The 22,766-nt window shown below is 37.5% G+C and overlaps 1 protein-coding gene across 5 annotated transcripts in view; it reads right to left on the bottom strand.

Moving 5' to 3' along the window:
- LOC139978759 (ribitol-5-phosphate transferase FKTN-like) overlaps positions 1 to 22,766 on the bottom strand; it is a 38,328-nt gene that overhangs the window by 13,560 nt on the left and 2,002 nt on the right. For 3 of the 5 annotated variants that reach the window (XM_071989257.1, XM_071989241.1, XM_071989274.1), the window contains 4 exons: positions 17,420 to 17,573; positions 15,876 to 15,935; positions 6,561 to 6,752; positions 1,177 to 1,469 (listed from right to left, as the gene is read on the bottom strand). In XM_071989257.1, the coding sequence (XP_071845358.1) occupies positions 1,177 to 1,469; positions 6,561 to 6,752; positions 15,876 to 15,935; positions 17,420 to 17,530 (656 nt within the window). In that variant the 5' untranslated portion in view covers positions 17,531 to 17,573. Of the gene's footprint in view, positions 1 to 1,176; positions 1,470 to 6,560; positions 6,753 to 15,875; positions 15,936 to 17,419; positions 17,574 to 18,158; positions 18,208 to 22,766 lie in introns of all 5 variants that reach the window. The other 2 variants (XM_071989265.1, XM_071989249.1) reach the window with 1 other exon arrangement.

Genomic DNA, 22,766 nt, shown 5'->3' on the forward strand with positions numbered 1-22,766 from the left:
AACAGCATTATTGAGTTAATACTGTGCTTAGGTGAAATTGTTAGGATGTGAAATGGTTACAATACAAACATATAAAACATGCCCAGTTTGTGGAAGACATACGTATAACACTCTCTCCTTTTTTTAAGGGGGGGTGGGGGGGGGGTTTAGGTTCACACAGGTTATTTAAATACCACAAACTTAGAGTAGCTATTTCTGATGTACACTACAACGTGAATTGACAGTTTAAATGTATTTCCACAGGTACCTATTATTCATGTGATGCTGAGGTACTGTTCCAATACATGCAGTATTCGATACAAGCCATTTTGCTGAATTATGTCTCCATCTGTCTCGAGCTGTCGAATGAAGCAATCGGTATGTCCACATCCAATTGAGTCTAACAGTCTGTTGAAGCGTGGTGGTCCACTTGGCTAAGGCGTCGGACTTGTGGTACAAGGATTGCTGGTTCGATTCATGCCTAGTTCATTACGTTTGTGTCCTTGAGCAAGATGCTTTATCTCACTTGCCTCTCTCCATCCAGGGGTTCAATGGGGTACCTGTGAGGTAAATTGTCATTGGGCGCAGTATATAACTGCTGCCGACTGGAGGGATTGTCTCTGGGACAGGTTATCATTGACCAGGGGTAATATATCGTCTGTAAAGCGCTTTGAGACCTATCGCTGGTGTAAAGCGCTATATAAAAAGCAAATATTATTAAATATTATTATACAGTATGCCAGGTTGGCATCAGAAGTATGATGCTACATGATACAGTACAGTACTGGGCTGAAATTATAAAGCCTTCGTACTTGGTGTGTCTCTAGCATGCTTGGTTCAAGTTTTGCAGGGGTCCCGAAATGTTAGAAGAGGGATTGGCCCGCTGTTCACGAGGTACCTGTGAGAGCCATCCTTCAGACTGGATACAGGTCGCATTGAACAAAGTCCTCTCTTTGTTTTGTGAACGAGCTCTGTGCCCTTTGTGGATTTGAAGGTCCATATGATGTTTCAAATCGGTTTTTAAGTGAATGCGAATTCGGCAGAGGTACAAAGACAATACAAATAGGAACCTATTTAACAACAATAAACCACGAAGGAGATTTGGAGGTGATTATAGCTCATGCGTTGTGTAGCGAGGGGATGGTGGGGGAGTGGGGGGAGGGGGGTGGGGGGTTAATTGATACCATTGTGACTTACTTATCATATGCACCTTCCCCTCTGTTCCCATAAAGTTTCTGGTCATGACTCCACTGTTTGGTCATCCAGCTTCCCGTCTGACTGACCTGGGACCAATCAATCTTCCCGTGCCAGAAGTAACTGTCGTTCCGTAGGTAAAAGATGACCAGCTGAATCAGGTAGTCTTTGTACACGAAGAAATGATGGTATGGAATGTCGTGCCTCTTACTTATCCTCATGGGTAGAACCCTCGGATCTCGACCAATCACCTCAAAATGGCTGAATCCAGCTTCTTTGGCACCCTCCAAGAAATTCTGGGTCAACGAAAATCATTAGAATTCAATGCATGCAGGACAGCTACAGTACTGATGTTCAATTTTCAGGACATTTTAAACAAACTTCCCATGAAAGTAATTACTTCAAAAGCCTATGTTCCACAACGATAAAATCCAGCCTTACATTTTTGTTTTTAACAGCAGCTGAATGTAAAACAATTAACAATTTTAATGACATTGTCCGATATGAAACATTTTCCTCACGCAGACAGACACTTTTCTATATTATCAATATATATATATATATATACATATATATATATATATATATGAAAATCGTATTGAGTTGGAAAATCAAGAACAGTGAAAAAACTTTCAGCCTCCACCGGGATTTGAACCCAGGCCTCCCGCTTTATATGCAGACACCCTAACCACTAGGCTATGGACACTGATTGTATGTCCAGACGTCAAAACCGGTAAGGAAGGTCGTAATTCCACTGTAGGCGTTTGTCACCTGTATGGAATGATACTAGTTCTGTTTTGGTGACATATTTGCCTTACTCTAGAGATCAAACATGATGCTAACCAACTCGAAAACATTTGTGATTCCTAAAGCCGGATCTCGAAAAGTGATCTTTGAAGTTTGAGCAGACATTGTTAATGAAATGGAGGTAAACGACAAAGGCAAATGAATATATATATAGTTGAAATTGTAGTGAGTTTAAAATCCAGAACAGTGTAAAAACTACTGTACCAGCCTCCACCGGGATTCGAACCGGGGCCTCCCGCTTTATACGCAGACACCCTAACCACTAGGCTATGGAAGCTGATTGTATGTCCAGAGGTTCGAAACCGGTAAGGAAGGTCGTAACTACACTGTAGGCATCTGTCACATGTATCAAACAATTTACTAGTTCTGTTTTTGGTGATATATTTGCCTTACTCTAGAGATCAAACAAAATGCGAACCAACCAAAGTTGACAGACAAATTAATGGAGCTATTAAATGAGAGCCTTGTTATGGTAAAGTTTAAATTTGCTCTAATATTTACAAATATTGGCAAAATGCAACATGACTTCATGTCCATATCTTCAGTGGTAAATAATTAATGACAGCCCAACAAAATAGAACATATCAGACAAAGTTGATTATCTTTTCTTAGAGATTTGATGTTGGTTTCAAGACGATAATCTTTGATGGATATATTACATTTGGAAGGCATGGAATGCCTCATATTTAAGATATGATAACCCCAAGAGTAGCAGCTGCTGTTTAAGACCAAAATGTTTTAAGACAATAGCCTATTGTTTTTTCTTTCTAATAATCAAGAAAAAAAAAATGTCAACTTGTAACATGCTGTGATGCATACTGTACTGTGTATCTCAGATGTCTGTTTCATCAAAACAAAATGACTTGTATCTCCCTTGCAGAGCAGATGAATATTTAGTTTGTTTCAACCAATCATGTTCATGTATTTGTACCAGGCAACTGCGTGATACAGTATGTACTGTAAATGACCTGAAATCAATTTTCTACAAAAAATTGGGTATCACTGGATGTTTGACAGAAGGAAAATTAAGTACAGTTTTCACAGACTGTGTGACAATAAGTGTGAATGTCTACATAAACACTGTATAATGTATGAGCACTTGATAAAGATGCAGGATTTGACTATAACATCATATGTCATGTACAGTATGGGGAGATTGAGAGTCTGTTACCTCAGGTGACAAAGAGTGTTTATCCAGAAGCAACTTCATTTCAGTTAATACGATCTTAAAGGAGAGAATTTAATACAGATATTAGGACAGCATCTTGTGAACAAGTGATTCAGGTTCCAGGTGCAAATAAGTTGCACCAGAAATCATGTGGATGCATGTAGCATTCAGTGCTGTATATGCTCTGTTAAATTGCTTGACATCAGATATTAGGCGCTATAGAACATTTCTTGATTGACTGTCTGACTGTCCGACTGACTGATTAGGTGACTGACTGACTGATTGTCTGACTGTCTGACTAACTGACTGTCTGACTGATGGACTGACTGACTGACTGACTAACTAGCTATATGACTGACTGTCTGACTGACAGACTGACTATGTGACTGTCTGACTGTCTGACTGACTGATAGACTGACTGAATGTCTGACTGTCTGACTAACTAGCTATGTGACTGACTGAATGACTGACTGACTGTCTGTCTGTCTGACTGACTGACTGTGACTGTCTGTCTGTCTGACTGACTGATTGACTATGTGACTGTCTGACTGACTGACTGTCTGACTGATGGACTGACTGACTGACTGACTGTCTGATGGACTGACTGACTGACTATGTGACTGACTGACTGTCTGTCTGACTGACTGACTGACTGACTGTCTGATTGGCTGACTGACTGACTGATTGGCTGACTGACTGACTGACTGATTGGCTGACTGACTGACTGACTGACTGTCTGACTGATGGACTGACTGACTGACTGTCTGATGGACTGACTGACTGTCTGACTGACTATGTGACTGTCTGTCTGACTGACTGACTGCCCTGACTGACTGACTGACTATCAGTTGTTATTCTCACTTTTTCTGACATTTACCATAAATTAAAGTGATTATAATCTTGTTTTTAATCAACCATACCTAGCTGCTGTGTTATGTCAAGTTCCAAACATACTTGTAACAAACATCACATAATTTGTAAACTGTTTTTTCTTCTTCTTTCTGTTTTGCAGAACTTTGTCTATTTTGATTTTTGAATTCTTGAAGAATGGCGAGCGTGTATCCAGAAATGGAAAGTGTGGTGAATGAAGGGGGTGAACAGAATGTAAGGGTGAATAATTAGTTTAGTCTACATCATCCCGTTGGAAAAACTGTGGCAAATATGACTACAAGTCGCCTCTCCTCCTTTGCTATAATCAGGATGCATACCCCAATTAATTAATTTCTTAGTTTTGTAAATGTGGTACAGATGTCTTGAAATTTTGAGGACTATTGAATGAACCCAACTTGTTGTCTACAGGGGAAAAGGAATCGAAATTATAATATATTAATGCCGGTACTAAACAGTCAATAATGTCACACTGCACTGTGCAGCATGACCCACTCTTCATAACTAAGTACTTTACTTTAATAATGAACATTTAACACTTATCAGCTGTAAACTGAACACTGAACACTGTAAACTGAACACCGTGGAGTGTTATCTCAGTGGTTAATGCCGGTGTCTTCCAATCATAAGGTCCCAGGTTCGAGTCACTCCCAGATTAATGTATGTCGTCCAGTTACAGAGTTGTTGACAATTAACAATTCATAATCATGGACGTTATATATGAATGTAAGAGACTGACTTTGGTCAGCTTGCGGCTTTGATAAGCCAATGATGGCTTCTTCGCGAGTTCCTGCTTGCAGGAGGATCTAATATACATACATACATACATACTATGTATCAGCGAAGAGGAGCAATCTGAGCAGCGACGTATGTGACAGTAGTGTGACAGTTTAATTCCTCTCCTCTCTGATGGCCAATAAATCATACAAATCTATGTATGCATCACCTACTGTCGCTGAGAGAGAATTGCAACAAACTGACATAAAACAGGTTTAGATCACACTCTAGCTAGCTGACAAATCTACGATGCCTGGAATACGTCAGTTCGTCAGCAGGAAGAAAATAAAAAAATACCTATCCTGTAACATATAATGGTCATTAAAGAGACAATTACTGTATACAGTGACGTCTGACATCCTACAGTGTATCGACTATTTCTCTGCCGATTGGCTGGGAGATCTACCGTAGATATGGAAAAGATCTGAGCCCATAATCAGTGCCCTAACTATATACGGTGTATACAGTAGCTGGGCTGGGAGATCTACCGTAGATATGGAAAAGATCTGAGCCCATAATCAGTGCCCTAACTATATACGGTGTATACAGTAGCTGGGCTGGGAGATCTACCGTAGATATGGAAAAGATCTGAGCCCATAATCAGTGCCCTAACTATATACGGTGTATACAGTAGCACAGTATACCAGTTAAACTATATGTTTAACGACAAAGGGCATTTGTGTTAATACTAGTTACAGTACTAATCAATGTTATAGTTGACATGAATGTAGTGAGGGGCTGGATGAGGTTGCAACGGATTGAGCTGGATCTCAGATCAGATCACTCCTGTCTCGGAATTGGACTTGGATTTGGATGGTTTGGACTCGACTACAACGCTGCTGTTCAATTAGTTGTAAACTACTTAACGTAAGACACTATGTTGATCTAAACTTTTAAAAAAAACATGATAGAAATAAAATATAATCGATATAAATGGTAATTGGATTAAGACATAATCGAAATATAGAAACCAAAAACAGTTCACCCAGTGGGGTCGTATAGGGTAGAATGAAAAGGGAGTTCATTGACAGGAAGGGGTCTGTTGTCAAATGGTTACCAGTTCACTGCAGACAGGGAGGAGCCAGAGTGCTGAGGTTGTGGGGGGACAGGTAAGTGAGGTGCAGTTATTGCTGTGTTCTTTATTTACCATACGATGCTAACTATTTTCTTATTACATTTCTCCAGACAACTAAATAACAAAACATTTTATTACCCTCCATTTCATCCCCAATGAAATGTCATAACGTCCAAACTTATCCATCTCTGAAAGTGTTTTGGAATTTAACGTTATACAATTTATACTGTAGGTTACATCTGGTCATACAGTACCTTTCACCAAGACATTAAGTCATGTAATATATTCACACATTTATATAACTGATACCCCACAATCTTACTATATGTGAGAGATCTCTGTCATTACAACCGCTGGACCCCTCCGAACTAAAGAGTTACAGAGTGCATAATTGTGCAAATGAAGACATTTTCATGTCCCATCGAGTTTTCTGTATCATTTTATGTTTTATTCCATTCTCAAGCCCTCTTCAGAGTCGTTGCCTCATTTCGTCATTTTCTGGCGCATTTTTACTGATTAAAGCGACAGATGACATGTTAAGGCACATTTCCTTTCCTTTAATGGGGCGAGTAAATTATACCATCACTACGATTCGGCAGATTCAGTGCAAGATATATGCTCCTTTAAGCCACCATTTGTCACTAAACTGTATGTACAGTAACAGTAACTTACCTTGGAGATGTCAACGTGTGAGATTACGCCAAACTGTGACGCGGTTGCATTGTTACACAGCAGCGTGCAATACTTATTTAAGACCGGGCTAACATCCCTCAGCTCCAAGATTGATTTTAATAACTTGGAATCAATCAAAAAGCCAGAAATGTGGAATCTGATGAGTAGATTGGAGAATTTTGACAGCGCTTCCTGCAAGAAAATGTAAAAGAAACGAATAAATTTGATGGGAGATAAATTAAATTAGAAATTCTATCGAATAAATGTGACCGTATGTAGGTATACATAAAAGGAAAGAACTATGCACCGTACACTGAAACGTTAGTATAGTAACTAGTAGTAGGAGAGGAAGGTATTCATTTCTGGGTGGTGACAAATGTGTTACAGGTGTACTTGAAGATACAAGAATAAGACAACAGAGTTGACTCGTATAATGGTAAAAGGACACACCAAAAAGGGGAGTAGGGGGGCGGGGAGGGAGGGGGGATGTGAATGAAGAAAAGCAAATGTATAGTTTGAAACTATTTAAACAATTTAAAGAAAAGGAATTTCTGGTTAAAATTTATAATGAGTGCTGCATCTATCGGTGAGAACTATGCGTTACATTTATATGTAGAATTAAAACTTGACATAGTCACAAGATACAGTAACATACACACTGTACTGTGTTAAATGCTAAATTTCCACATCATTGATTAATAATATCCCAATAAGAGTACTGAACATGGTTTACCACAGATCTGCAGTGCGTACTGAACACACTGAAATGTCAGAAGGGAGTAAGCCAAGTAGCAAGTAACCACTGCATGCCTCATTATTTAGCAAAACATTTCTTTTGATCCCGGGGATGAAATGAAGGTTTCCAGGACCAGAAGCTGTAAAAGCAACCCCTGGTTCACTGTGCTACGGAACCGCAGGTGCCACTTGAGTGTAGCCACTGCATGCTTCATTATTTAGCAAAACATTTCCAATGATCCTGGGTATGAAATAAAGGTTTCCAGGACCAGAGGCTGTAAAAGCAACCCCTGGTTCACTGTGCTACGGAACCGCAGGGGCCACTTGAGTGTAACTAAGCGCCTCTTGAGAGTAAAGGGGTGGGGGGGGGGTTATTTAGCATTCCAAGTATGGTAATACTGTAGGTTGTTTATCAATTTAATATGCTCCTTTCAATGTACAGCACAGATCTATCAAATATCAACACCAGTTTGTAGGTATGATTTATTTTTGTTCTTCTTATTTTCCTTCAATGGCAAAATATTTACAACTGTGACGGGTTGATGGGCTAAGGTGCTAACTTAGAAGTAATATGGATCCTGGCATACAGTATATGTTTTTTTAGAGATTTACTGTACGAGAAGACCAGCTGCTGTAGCAATATTTGTTGGCACCATTAGCCAATGGCACCTGCTTTAAATTGCAACTGTGACCAAACCACAGAATATATTGCTTTGCTAAAATTGCTAATATAAATAGCCATAAAAAATAATGGCTGGTCTTTCCAGCAGCTGGCAACAAGATATACTATATGTAGTTAAAATCAGGTCATTCTATATATAAATATATATATATATATGTAGGTATATGTATATATTTCAGTGTTTTACAATTGATGCAAGATTACTGGTTTAACTAATTTGGATGCAAAGCAGGACAGAAAGATCTGTTTTACTGTAGGCCCAGCCCTACTGTTATTTCAAATAATAAAATTTTCTTTCAAATTCCCATTTTTCTTCGAAAAACACCTATTACTTATTTAATATGTTAGAATGCATAGATCTACGTAACGGAGAGAAATTAATTTAACAAATTTGATCAAATTTCAAGTTTGAAGATTTAAGAATGAAACAACGTTTCGTCATTTTTGGCGTCCTCCTGAATCATGGACCACAATAACGAAGTAAATCTTGTCACTCGAATCGTTAATCTTCCCATTTAACGACCAGATACACACATGTCCCACAACAGTATCAGTCGAGCACTGGGGGCATATATAATAACCATTATGCTAGTTGTGTGTACAACACGAGTCACAGTTCTGAGTCGTTTCACTGCATCACCTTAACATGTACTTTTCCACTGTACACCGCAATCACATGCTTCTCAACTGTTGTAATTAAATGGCAGTGAGTGTGTATATGTACCTGTAAATCATTATTCACCTCAGAGGGGTAGCCACTTTCTTCTTTTTTACTCCTCTCTCTGTCGGGCAAATTTTAACCATCTGATATGCTAACGACCTCTCAATAATGAAGAAGTGTCACCTCTAAGATTGAAAGTAATGAGTAAATTGGAAAGAGCAACTGCCTGGAGACTCTGGGGATGTTCACAGAATCCTGGCAGACTAATTGGTATGTAAGAGGAGCGAGCTTCCTAGGGCAAGTGTGAGATAGGATGGAGTACTGTCTTCCGCAAACAGCTACATTACATATTATGGATGCCTACCTTAATAACATCACAACAAAAGGGTGAATGAATTTAAAAAAAAAATCTACAGGGCTCTAGGGGGACCTTAAAGATTGAATTTTATTTCTTGTGTGATCTCCTGACGATACATAACATCCTTTTCATTCCTGCACACGTCGACTGGAAATTATGATGTGTTCTTCAATTAAATAACCGTATTGATCTGAATTAACCATGTATGACGTATTTAATCGATTTCAATACTTAAATTTCGGAGAGTGGGATAAAAGAAATAAAACAGAAAAGTCATTAAGTCACAGATCTATATATATATATATATATATATATATATATATATGTATATATATATATATATATATATATATATATATATATTTATATGTACTCTGTAGATGTGATTTACAGGATAGAATGTACATGGAAGTTTATCTCACATAGGAAGTTTTATCAACAATGTTTTAAGAAAACAACCTTTTGCATAACTTGTGTCTGATCATAAGTGTATTAATAAGTGATCATTAATAAGTGTGGAGTGTTAGCTCATTGGTTAACGCCGGTGCCTTCCAATCATAAGGTCCCCTGTTCGAGTCACTCCAAGATTGATGTTTGTCTTCCAGTTACAGAGTTGTTGACAATTCATAATCTTGGACGTTAAATATGAATGTAAGAGACTGATTTCGGTCAGCTTGTGGCTTTGATTTAAGCCAATGAGGCCTCGTCGCGAGTTCCTGCTTGCAGGAGGATCTAAATGTATCCACTCATGATCACAGAATACCATTCATGTATTCAAGCTCTTTTCATTTTGTGGACCAGTAATCGCTCTTACCTAGTACAGTAAAATGTCACGCAGGCAGCAATCAGCATGCACTATCCCGACTGAATGTGTGACCTGACTCAACTTGACCTTTGTGACCTCTGATACATACTGTACAGTTGTCTTAAGCTTGCAGCACACTGCCCCGACTCATCATCAAGTTCACGACCCGACTTCACTTGACCGTCGTGACCGTGTTTTCCATTGTCTCTTTTTTCTTCTATGACAATTGGTACCTCAAACAACAATTTATCAAACTGTGTATCTTGGATAAATTTGATTCCAATTTGGACTGTAACTGACTAAATTATCTGTTGACAATTTTGAACGACATTAGTAAGGATGATTCAAGCAATTAAGCAATTGCAGTATGTCAGTGAGGAAGAGATCTTTACAAAATGGAAATAAGATTAAAGTCACCATGAACATTTTCGGATCATTATTTTTCCCACGTTTCTAGCGTATCCGCTGACAATACTACCATAACAAGTTACATTGCAAGGCTCATCTTAAGGTTCTGTTTATCTGCACGCAACTGACAGTTGTATAAATTTTAAAGTTAAAGAAGGAATTCTCTACCACAAAGCATCACTGCCGATATTATTTTGCAAAGTTAGCGACATTAAGTTACCAAGTGCTGCGTGCTGATAAATTATTCCTGTAACTTCAGTTCAGAGCTTCCGAGTGTACCATGACACATTCCTGAGACAGCTACAGTTGTACTATTCTCTCAAGTAAATATTTTTCTTGTATACACTATTCTGTCCATAAGGCATACAGTAATAGACCCTCCTCATATATTCTAGTGGAATGAATGCCGAGTGGCACCGTACAGCTGTCTAATTTCGAGTGTGTTTCAGTCCGGAGAGACCGGTAAATGCGGTAATGTTACATCGTAGCACACTTTATTTTGCACAGACAAAGAATATCAATTTATACTGTCCTAAGGCAAACTTATGTCAAAGAAACAAACAAAAAAGAAGGAAGGAAGGAAGCAAGCAACATTACAAGGATTTGCTTGAATATGGCATTAAATCTCAGAGAATTAGACAGAATTGCTGTACTCAGGCTAAGTTGCAGTACCACAATTTCAGGAGTGTTAGCTCAGTGGTTAACGCCGGTGCCTTCCAATCATAAGGTCCCCAGTTCGAGTCACTCCAAGATTAATGTACTGTATGTCGCCCAGTTACAGAATTGTTGACAATTGACAGTTCATAATCATGGACATTAAATATGAATGTAAGAGACTGACTTCGGTCAGCTTGCAGCTTTGATAAGCCAATGATGGCTTCTTCGCAAGTTCCTGCTTGCAGGAGAATCTAAAATACATTCATAAATACATACATACAATTGTCATATACAGTGGCAGATCCCAGAAGCTCTCAATATCATACTGTACATACTGTATGTACTGTGCACAATGCTGAAAGAAACCTTAAAGCAAGGATTGTGATTGCTGAAGCATTGTGGAAAAAAAAATCTGAAGTTATTTTAATATCAAATTTCGGGCCATCAGAACATTTTGAACTGTCCGGACTTATCTGACTGTACATGTATATAAAGATACAATACACAATTTACTATTAAAGCGTAAAACACCACTTTCATCCACCAGACGGGATTGAGGTCTCATGTGGTTTTACCGCATACACTACAATGATACATGGTGTTTTAAGTCAGGACCGGTTTCACAAAGTTATATTCAAAGGCAGTGTTCATACTTCATATTGAAGTTCTTGTAGTAAATGAGTCCTGTCCATTCTGCCTGTCAAATTCCGAGCGGCTTGATGATATGTAACAGGGATTACAGTGCTTCCTGCTAACATACAGTACTGTTAGGGCTTGGTATTAATTACTGACTAAATGTTGAAGGGATTTTTTATTGGTAGTCCATTGCGTACATGGAAAATAAAACTCCATAATTTTTTCATCGCCGCAATCCTAGTTTGGGGATTTTTCATCCAATGATTCAGGAGAAGTGAATTTTTGAATTTCGCACCAACTTAATCTAATATATTTTGAACAGTGGAGAATGATGAGCGAGTGTGACGTCATCGCAGCAATTGATTTCGGGGGCTGCAGTGACGCTATCAGTAGCAAGCTACACTGTAGCAAGGAAAGTTTAGCGATTTAGATGGAAATTTCGTCTTGGTTAAGTTAATAGACTTTAGCAATCTTTTAAAGAGTTAAAATGTTCAAGAATTCCATAACTCGGTTTTCTTCATAATATGTTGTTCAGATATTTGTTATTTGAGCGATTTTTTTAAACTGAAACCGTACCTGAAGTCTGTACACATTCTTGTGTATTGCATAAAGACCAATCTTAAGAGTGAGATCAGAATCGATTCTGATCAATGTGCCACACTGACGTCACGTCTCATCATAAGTCAGTGTTAGATTCAAATTTTCTGGCAGGACGGGCCAACATTTCAAGCACTCTATCACGGAAACTAAAATTCATAACAGGGAAAGGCTTAGGGTGATACAAAGACAAAAAAATGATATGACCAAAATGACTGGATCCCATTTTTCACTAAACATTTCCTTTAATGGAAAACTTTCCAATGGACAGCTTTAAACTGATAAATTGAGAATCTACATATCACAACATACAGTCTGCCTCTGGACAAAACTTCCAACAAACCAATAACCACAGAGCCAATTATTAAACAGAACTTGACAGATTTTTTGTGAAACTGCACACAATATTTCCAATTTTTGACCGATGTCAAGGGAGATTGCACTCTTGATGTTGACTTACGTAGATACATGTCAAGCGCAAAGTTCATCCAAGCTCACAGTTATCCTTTTACAAGCTATTCAATGTTTGACCTCCATTTGACCTACATTCACATGGAATGCCAACTGGTGTCTTGTACTTATTAAGGGATCAATATATGATAACAAGTTCATGAAATTTATCCAAGCTTCACTTTTCGAATCGTTGCCGTTTCAGCCATTGAGCGGTGCTGTCCTCCGATGACCTTTGAATGCCACATTTTAAATAGTACTCCCTCATGCTGTTATGGATCATTGTGTCACGGACTACAATCAACAAATTATGCACAACTGGTACTAACTACAGAATCGCTAAACCCAAAAGTTCATCTAATGTTAGAATCTTCTCATAGTTCTGTGTCATGACAGAAATGGCTATATTTTTGACCCGGTATGTGGCCGATGTACTGTTAACAACATGGTCATATTGTACAATAACAAACCGCATTCTACTGTACACTGTATCAGTTCACATCTATTTATGTTGGGCTACTATACACATATCTATTTGAAGAACATTTTAGGGTGCGCTGTACGAGTACCAAATATCTCGACAGATTTGATCGCATTCTGAGCTTTCTCACAAGTTTCCAAAGAGTTATTCTTGTAATGAAGACCTACAGTAAATGAGTATTCATGGGTATTCTTGAGTTATCTTACAGCAAAAATCTGTTTAAAGTCACTATATTAGTTGTACTTAATGACCACTGACGTTTTGTTTACAATGCAGGATGAAATTTCAAAACATCATTCATCATCCTACAGTATGTACTCTGTGAGCCGTTCCTTCCATACTAAATCATTTAATCGCATTAGAGAGAATAACAACTTACATACTCTACCCAAGTTGCTGGATTTCATCACTACATCATCACACGACTGTACAAAATTATCATATTTTGAAACATAATTTACACAGGAGACAGGTCGTCCTTTCCAGAAAAAAACCTACACCAATTTATCGGTAAGATTGGAGTTTGGTCCAAAAATTGATTGCGAAAAAAAAAATCAAAAATTTAATTTGTTAAATTAAATTAAAAATTTTACGGCTTGAAAAACACTCCCTGACGGAATATTTCTCAACATTTTGTAATACGGAGGAACCCATAGTTTTGTGCTATCCGACAAAACGTGTGGAGTCCTCTCTGTAAATGCAGGGACAAGCCAATTGAAAGTCAGCAATACACACAAGTGTATCATCCATTCCTACAACAGCATATCTCAGCAAAACTTGCAGCACACATAAAGCACCTTACATGCAAATTGTGAAGTTTGCAAACTGTATTTTTACAAAGTGTATTATTACACAGAAATTTCATCACTTTTAAATTGTTTAATTTATCAAATGGGGTACAAACTCAGACATTCAGAGAATGACCATCTGTAAATATTTAGCGGCACTTCTGAGGATTCGACTTGAAATCGACTTTATGACAGTTCGGCTGAACCCTAAGAGAAACCGACCAAAATTACGTTCTCAAGTTTCACTTCTTACGATTTTCTAACGATACCATCAAACTGATTTACATAAATGTTGTTTAACTAAAGGTTTGTGTCACGTAGTATTAACCAAAAGTGAAAGTAATTTTTGCCACTTGGACAAAAATATCCCAATTTGTCTAAAGTGCAGCTCTGTAGTGCAAGGTTTTTAAGGGTGAACTTTAATGTGCAATTACCGACACAGTCTTGCGGGATTTGTTGTTTTATTATAAACCAAAAGACTAAAATTCAATCACGGAAATCCAACCTGAATCTGAAGTGTCTCCGCAAGTCGCACTTTGCCTTTCGTCTGCAATTTTCAAAAACACTACCAACCATTAGCCAAGAAACATTTCGATCTTACTCGATTACATTAATATAAAAAAAGAGACACTTGATTGCATTCAAAAGCACTCGATTATTATCCCAGCAAAGTAAGTCTAAGCTCAAGTCAAATCAAGTCAAGTCAAATCAAAGACTACATTCGATCATGTAGACAGTTTGTCAGCCCCGATAATTCTTCTTAATACAGCTCTGTATTAATTGCATGCAATAGACACGCTGGAGAAACACTTCTTTATATACTGATATAGTGAAATAAATATCTATTGAACATGGTCATTATGGGATTTTAGAATCCAAGTAAAAAAAAAAAGAAATTTTACATTTAACTTAACAAACTTAATAATCCCTAGCTCTTCAATTTTTTTTTGGGGGGGGAGGGGGTTGGGGGTACTACAGTACTGTGTGAGTAAATAATCACACTTGTAATCATGGGGAGCTACTATACCTTTTGCCAACAAATTTGACCCATTTTCAGAGATCCATAGAATGTAAAATTCAAAAAGAAACATTGGTATCCTTCTTTGTGTACAAAACAGTCAAAATCTAAACATTAATCAGATGCATGTTTAGTCTGTCCAAGATCATATCTTTTTGTCAATTTATGTCACAATCAGGCACAAGAAATATGCTTTAACTCTAATTGTAGACTAATTATTAAAAATACAAACAACAGAACCACTGAAAACAGTACCATTATGACAGTTAACTGTTAGGTAGATGGAAAAGAGTGTGAAAGTAGAGAGGTGACAGGTGAGAAAACAAAATCATCTGTTGAAGCTGAAAATCATCTGCTACACGCTGCAAAATATGGACGATTGGTTTACTTACAGCCAAGGTACAAGAATATGTCAACAGCTCTTGAGAGAGAATGAGCATGAGATACCTTGGGTTGATCAGAGGTGACCTATCAGTGTGGGAGGTTGGTGTCAAAGGTTACCAGCTCACTGAATGAGAATGAGATACTGTGGGTTGATCAGAGGTGACTGATCACCCTGGGAGGTCGGTGTCAAAGGTTACCAGGTCACTGAATGAGAATGAGATACTGTGGGTTGATCAGGGGTGACTGATCACCTTGGGAGGCCGGTGTCAAAGATAACCAGGTCACTGAATGAGAATGAGATACTGTGGGTTGATCAGCAGTGACTGATCACCCTGGGATGTGGGTGTTAAAGGTTACCAGGTCACTGAATGAGAATGATATACTGTGGGTTGATCAGAGCTGACCTATCAATATGGAAGTTCAGTGTCAAAGATTTCCATGTCACTGAATGAGAATAAGGTACTGTGGGTTGATCTGAGCTGACTGGTAAATGTGGGTGGTCAGTGTCAAAGGTTACAAGGTCACTCTAGACACAGTACAGCAAGTGAGCAGGTGCTGTGAGGAGACAGGTAAGTGTGGAGCACACAAATAAAAATCTCGTGTGAAAAGAAGAAGAGAGATTCTTGAGAGAAGTCATAAAGAGGTCAACACTCACAAACTGGTAGCTCTGTTTCTTTGCCATCAGCGCTGCTTGGTAACTCTTGGTAACGTCTCCCTAAAATCAACAAAAAGATCAACAATACTTCAAAGTGCAAAAAAACCACATACTGTATAAACAGCTATATGACAGACAGACCTTGTTGTACAGTAAGTACTGCACACAATACAGTGGATACAGTTTACTATGTTTTAAGTATAGCAGTATCAGTAGCTTTTGCCCTGCAAGGCAATAAAGAAAAAAAAGGTGCCATTGATCTGCTTTTTAATCTGGAAAAGTTAAAATTCCAGACTTCCTTGGTTTCTCACTCCAGGCCATTGAACTACAAAAAAAAACAGGAGTCATTAAATGACTACTGGACTGGACTAACCTGTGGCCCCCACCGTGTTAGATTGGGAGTTCTTTCATTACATAAGAAAAGAATTAAGAGTTTAACTTGTAGATTTTAAAAAAAAGAAATATTTCTTTCTTTTGGCAGTGGAAGCAATCAAGATGAGATTGAAAGATTCCCGTTCCTAACACCAAAACTTACAACCGCAAGCACAGAGAAAAAAACATATGTGCAATAAAATTAGGTGAGTCTAGCCCCAGTTCAATAGCTTCTGTTTTTGTTTGCCCTTGAAGGCAAAAAAATAAAGGGGAGAAATTGTGATTGCAACCTGGAAGAGGGAAAAATTCCAGCTGACTTCTTTGAGGCATCAATTCCATGTCTTTGGATGACGGCAACATGAGCCATTAAATAATAAAGGGGTCAATGTGTGATTCCACTCTGTTACAATTTTTGGTGTCCTCATAGCATCATGAAGAAAATACAGTACTTTTAAGGTTTGACATTTCAAATCTTTGTCAATTTAATAAGGATAAGAATGGATTTGGTTTGAGTTCTGCCAGGGATGGGAGAAGGGATTGAGACATACAAAGATTTCTAAAAACCAAAACTCATAGTCAGTAGTAAATTAAGATTCTAGAAAAGATATATCACAAAATCGATACCGTTTGAAAATTGAATTTGTTTGTTAGGCAATTATGCTTCGATTTCTGTGATGAAGTCATTATTTAGGAACAATGGTCCCTGAAGTCTTGAGCTGTTTTTACAGATAACCTAACAATTGCCTCTGTTTAAAGTACTTAACAGCAACAAAGTGTTGACTTTTAAACCAATAAATAAAAGCACATATATATATTAACAAAGGGAATTTAACTACAAAATTAACACTTTTGATGGTCACATAGCCAAACAATCTGTTTTATAGCCCATCTGTGTCCTGGATGCTACAGTAACTGTGTCCTTCTGGGTTCTAGGATTAGGGAATGGTTTGGTATGACAAGGGGTCTTTGGTAGCAAAATGGTTTTTTGGTTGAGTCATTCATCATACCCACCTATAATATAAAAGGTAAAGATGCTGGTAGTATAAATTTCTTAAATTTACAATGTAAGCTGAATGTATGACAATTAGTTACATATAAAAATATATAGATATATATCTCTTAATATACAAGTACAAAAGAATGGAAAACTAAGCACTGTAGTGGTAACAAACCTCGTATCTGCCAAAGAGTGGAATGAGATTCAGTTGTATCAGTAGGAAGACCAGACTGAATGTGAGTAAGGTCCCTAAAATGCAAGAAGGAGACCTACGATTCAATCTCATGGCACATTAGTATCACCTCTATCCTTCCATGGCAAGCCATCGTCTGTACATATGATAGGACAAAACAAATTAAGTGTGATCAGTACGGCTCTGGCAAAATACAATATGCTTCAAAATAATTTCATAATTATAGTGCGAAGTTATATATTACTAAATTGCAAACTGTTTTCAAGTAATTTCTGGTGCATGGCCAGGGAATAATTTAAGTATTCACATGTTGTGTAGTATTTTTCAGGTTTATAATTTTTATTTCTCATAAGATATATATATATACTGAAAAAAGTACAGTTATGCTTCAGTATACAAACACATGTATATATTTGCATATGTGTACGCAATTAGGCCATATTTACTTCGCTCCTTGCTTACTTATCTCCCCGCAACCTTACTACAAGTTACTACAAGTTTGGATGAAAGCCATCGATGAGGCCTTAGATGGTCATCCAAAATTTACTTGTGAGTTCAAGTAGTAAAATTTTTGGTAACTTGGGGTAACTTGTAGTAACTTGTAGTAAGGTTGTGGCTAGACAAGTAAGCGTGGAGCGAAATAAATATCCAAACCAGTAAGTTTTGGAGTTTATTATGCATCTAGATATATGCCCATTGTAGCTTAATAAAAAAGAGATACCTGATCAATTATTCACTCATGCCATTGGTTTTCAGGGATGTTTCAAAATCTGGGGAATTGTGAATGAATGGTACTGTAATAATCTTGTAAAAAGTCACAATTAAGCAAAAAGACCTAACATGTACAGTACCACACAATATGCTATCATATATACTGTACATGCAGAGCACTACATAATATCATACATACATAGCACTACAAAATATCATAAATACACAGCACAACATAATATCATACATGTACACAGCACTACTGTACATAATATCATACATACACAGTATGCTATATATATTATCATACATTCACAGTATGCTATAAACTGTCATACATACACAGTATATATGCTATAGTATCATACATTCACAGTATGCTATATTATCATACAGTACATACACAGTATGCTATCATACACGTACAGATCGCTACATACTGTACACATATGCTACATACCATCATAAATTACACAACTTATCATACAAACACAGTATGCTAATATCATACATGTACACAGTATGATACATATCATGTACAGGTAACAAATTCTACAATATTCTCTGTTACCAGCTCTGCATATTTACCAACTGATTCAGTAAGTTACCTGCATGTATAACTAAATGTGAATTGCTGACACAAAGGATACAACTCAACTGTATACATGTACATAAAGGAGATAATTTAGTGTTTAAAGTATTTAGTCTCATATAAAATACTATGGCTTCTGTGTACCAAACATACATCTTTGCACATGAACAGCAAATTGCCCATTTCTTGCATAGCACTTTGTGATGCGAGACTGGACACAATATTCTCTGCACTGTTCTCTATCATTTAATACTCACAACAGCTGTTACATTATAATAAAACTACATATATGTCTAGTAGACATGTCTGTATGTATATGCTCTGCAAACCTTCACAAATCGCGCTACTGACCGCATGTACTGTATGCACGAAAACATAGCATCTCTCACAACTCTGTAAAACACCTGTAGCAAATTGCATACAGTACCAAAAACATTTTAGCATTGTGCTTTGCAATTATATACCAAATATTTCATGTTCAAATTCACTGTTTCCACTTTTAAGTGCCATTTCTTTCTACTCTGGGTCCCCTAATAAATTTATGGAAGGAAACCAAAAATACTCTGTTTCACGTACTGTAACTTGAGTCATAAATTTGCCAATTTATGACTCAAGTTACAATACGAAAATTTGCCAAGTTCATCCTTGAAACCTTTGTCCACAAGGTCATCTGGAATAAATCCACTATATTTTGGGCCGTGGATGGGTCAGATTACGCTGGTGAAGTGAAATCAGTTCCATCAATGTCCTTCCATGAAACATAATTCATATCAGGAGATGGATGGTCCAGGAGGGGCCCACTGAAGGATTACATAACAATACTGATTACTCACAAATATCCTCTTCATGCATTGCCTTTTAACTCTTCAAGGGTAAACCATGGGCTGAACATCAGTCCCAATTCTTAAAGCACTAGTACGGAAACCTAGCCAATTTGCCCCATATTCAGTAAATTTGTTGTGTGTGATAATCTCACTCAAAATCTGTTTTTTGAAAAGCTGTTGTTGGTTCCGAGATATATATACACATTTGAAGTTTTGATAAATCTGGAAAACTCATGAAACGTGTGCAACCTATGACGTGGAGTGTGGCACTCATCAAAATTACTTATTTTAGCTCTGAATGAATTAACCCTTAATTACAAGCCCACATACTGTATATCATTTTGAATACTGTGATGTTCTTCTTTTCAAAGAAGATCAATAAAATATTTCAAAAAATTGCCTTAGAGGCCAAAAACCTGCGTTCAGTGTCTTTGTAACGAAGGTTTTAATATAAAAAAAATCATAAATAAACTGGCATTAAGAAAAGACTTGTAAGATGGTCAATCTTTGAAGGATTTTTGTGGGAGTTGCAGCTATTTTCATGATGCCTAGTGGAGTGATTAGGACAATGTTGTTTATACAGTAGGTGTCCGTAGACCTTTAAATGCAAAGTAGGACAATTACAGGATGGGAAAAAACATCTGGACAAAAGACCTCATGTCAGGATTTCAAGCAAACAGTGCTGGTGCTAGTACTGTTGGTTTCAAACAGATGGATCATGTACAGTAGCCTAACATTACATGAGCAAGCGTTGTTACAGAAGTTACAGGACTTGAAAATAGGTTGTTAACCATAAATCCTCAACCTCCTTGGAGTCATGACTTTCAATATCACAAAGAACAGAAATTGCACTCCAGTTAATATGCATTTTACCAGTAGGCATAAATGTTCTCTATATAATTAAGTATGAAGTTAACTTTATACTTAAAGTAGCATAGATCTGAATGCAACTACATTATATATATAAAGCAAGCATGCATGGGATGTGAATCAAGAAGTAATTACATGCAATTAAAATCATGAAAATATATTGAGCAAATATGAGCATATATTTATTTGTTAAATGCTTGATTCAGTGCTTCAGTGCTTGATCAACAATCCTATAGAATTCACCAAAAGTCACAAAACATGGCATATGGTGGTTCGTTCTATGGGCAAAATTTCGAGAAAAACTGGCTGCAGAACTACATGTACTTTGAAATGGTAGATATGTAAGGAAAAGCAAGTTGAAATTGATCACAGTTTTCTCGGTTTGAGACGGTAACAGTGCTAAGATGCAACCAACCATTGTAGGAGTGGCAGATGGGAAAGGGCATGATAAAGTCGGTTGAGAAAGCAAAACAATTCAATTTCCGACTGGATTGAGTCCCAGCCATTTTTATCTCTATTTTGGGGGGGGGGGGGAGGACAGGAGGGGAGGGGATGCTTAATCTTGATTCATGAAATTTCAATCCCTAATGTTATTTATCTTCCAGATCAATGATTGTGGCAATCTTCATTAGATTTGACTTGTAAACTGTATGCAGTACAAGCTTTCATTTTCTAGTATGTATTATCGGAATGTAAGCTATTTGAAAGAAAGTTTGAAGATTTTGGGGAACTCATGTTCCCCCTATCCCTATTTCCCACCAGTGGCTATGCCCCTGGTGAGGCAAATAAGCACCAGTAAAATCCTCATTTTTAACTGCTCAATTAGTAGAATTATAAGCACAGTATTAGTTCTTATTCAACCCAATCGTTGGGAGATTTAAATGAACTACAGTGCAAAACTGTACTGGAAAATAATAACCACCTGAAATTCCTAAGCTATCACACAGTCAAATTAAATGCAATGTTGACACTTGTATGCATTAAAAGGCATTGAAGACTCGCGCACAGAGAAATGTCTCATGACGGTAATCTGACCTAGTGTCGAATGAGGTGTAACAGAAGTGTTAGACACCACCATCGATCCCAAAAAATACACACACAGCTTGCTACCGTCGGTAATTAGACACTAGTGCACAGTCAATTCATGCAGAGCTACGGTCAATACCCACAACACAGTGTACATAGCAGCGATGGACATCTCAGGTCTAGATCAAAGATAACAAGGTATCACGTTTTATTACTGTCTGCATTTTGTAGCGACACGAAAAAACTTCACTTGCAAGCAACGGAAAATTAACTTTTTCAGATTGCGGCACAGGGTTTGGGGCGAGTGTTCAATGCCTTTAGAGTGCCACTTTCTAGTTTGAGTCTTCAAGGCTTTGGCAAACTAAACAGAGAAACAGGTCCAAAGCTGTCAACACTACCGACCTAGGTACTCATCCATAGGTGTGTCAATTACCCTTTAGGTGTATCACCCCTTACCGTCACTTGTTATTTGATTCCAGTTTATCTCAGTCTATGAGTACTTGACACTGTTTGCCAGAACTACATTCATGGCAGAATTTGCTAGTCAGTGTAACCTGGCTTGTGTTGTTAAGCTCTACTACTTTACCACAATGGCCATCAAGCTGTACACATATATTAGTTTAGTTATTTATACGTTGCATAAAATACTCATTAGGGATGCACCGGATCCAAATTTTTGGATCCGGCCGGAACCGGATTTTGCCGGATAGTACATGAAATCCGGCCAGATAAAATCCGGCCGGAACCGGATTTTTTCATTACACAAAAGAAAATCATTAATAAGAAGTAGAAGTATGAAACAAGGAGCAAATCTTAGGTGAGGTATAGGCATATTAAAGAAGGTGAAATTAACCATTGAGAAAATTAAATTAAACATGTTAAACCTAATTTTTCCTTACTTTGAATGTTTTTATTAATTTTTGGAAATAGTTTACATTGAATTAAGTTAATACCAACACCTTTTTAAGGAATAATTCAGGCCAGATTTTGAAAAAGATCCGGCCGGATTTTGAAAAATATCCGGCCGGAACAGGAACCGGATAAACTATCAGGCCAGATAGTCCGGCCGGACCGGATATCCGGTGCATCCCTAATACTCATGGTCTCTACTGAATTGGTTTTCCTTTCATAGATAAAATATAAAACAGTTAGTGCTTATGAATTACTGTCTTGATAAAGAGCTTGCCTACATCTTGTTTTTCATTTCACATTATAGTGTCCTACTCACATGAATCCAGTTTGATCACAGTAGGCCTATGTACTTATAGGAAATGGGTGTAGAATGAAAGGAAAAATGCTAGATCAC

The sequence above is a fragment of the Apostichopus japonicus genome, chromosome 2 (assembly GCF_037975245.1).
Source record: "Apostichopus japonicus isolate 1M-3 chromosome 2, ASM3797524v1, whole genome shotgun sequence".
NCBI lineage: Eukaryota > Metazoa > Echinodermata > Holothuroidea > Aspidochirotida > Stichopodidae > Apostichopus > Apostichopus japonicus.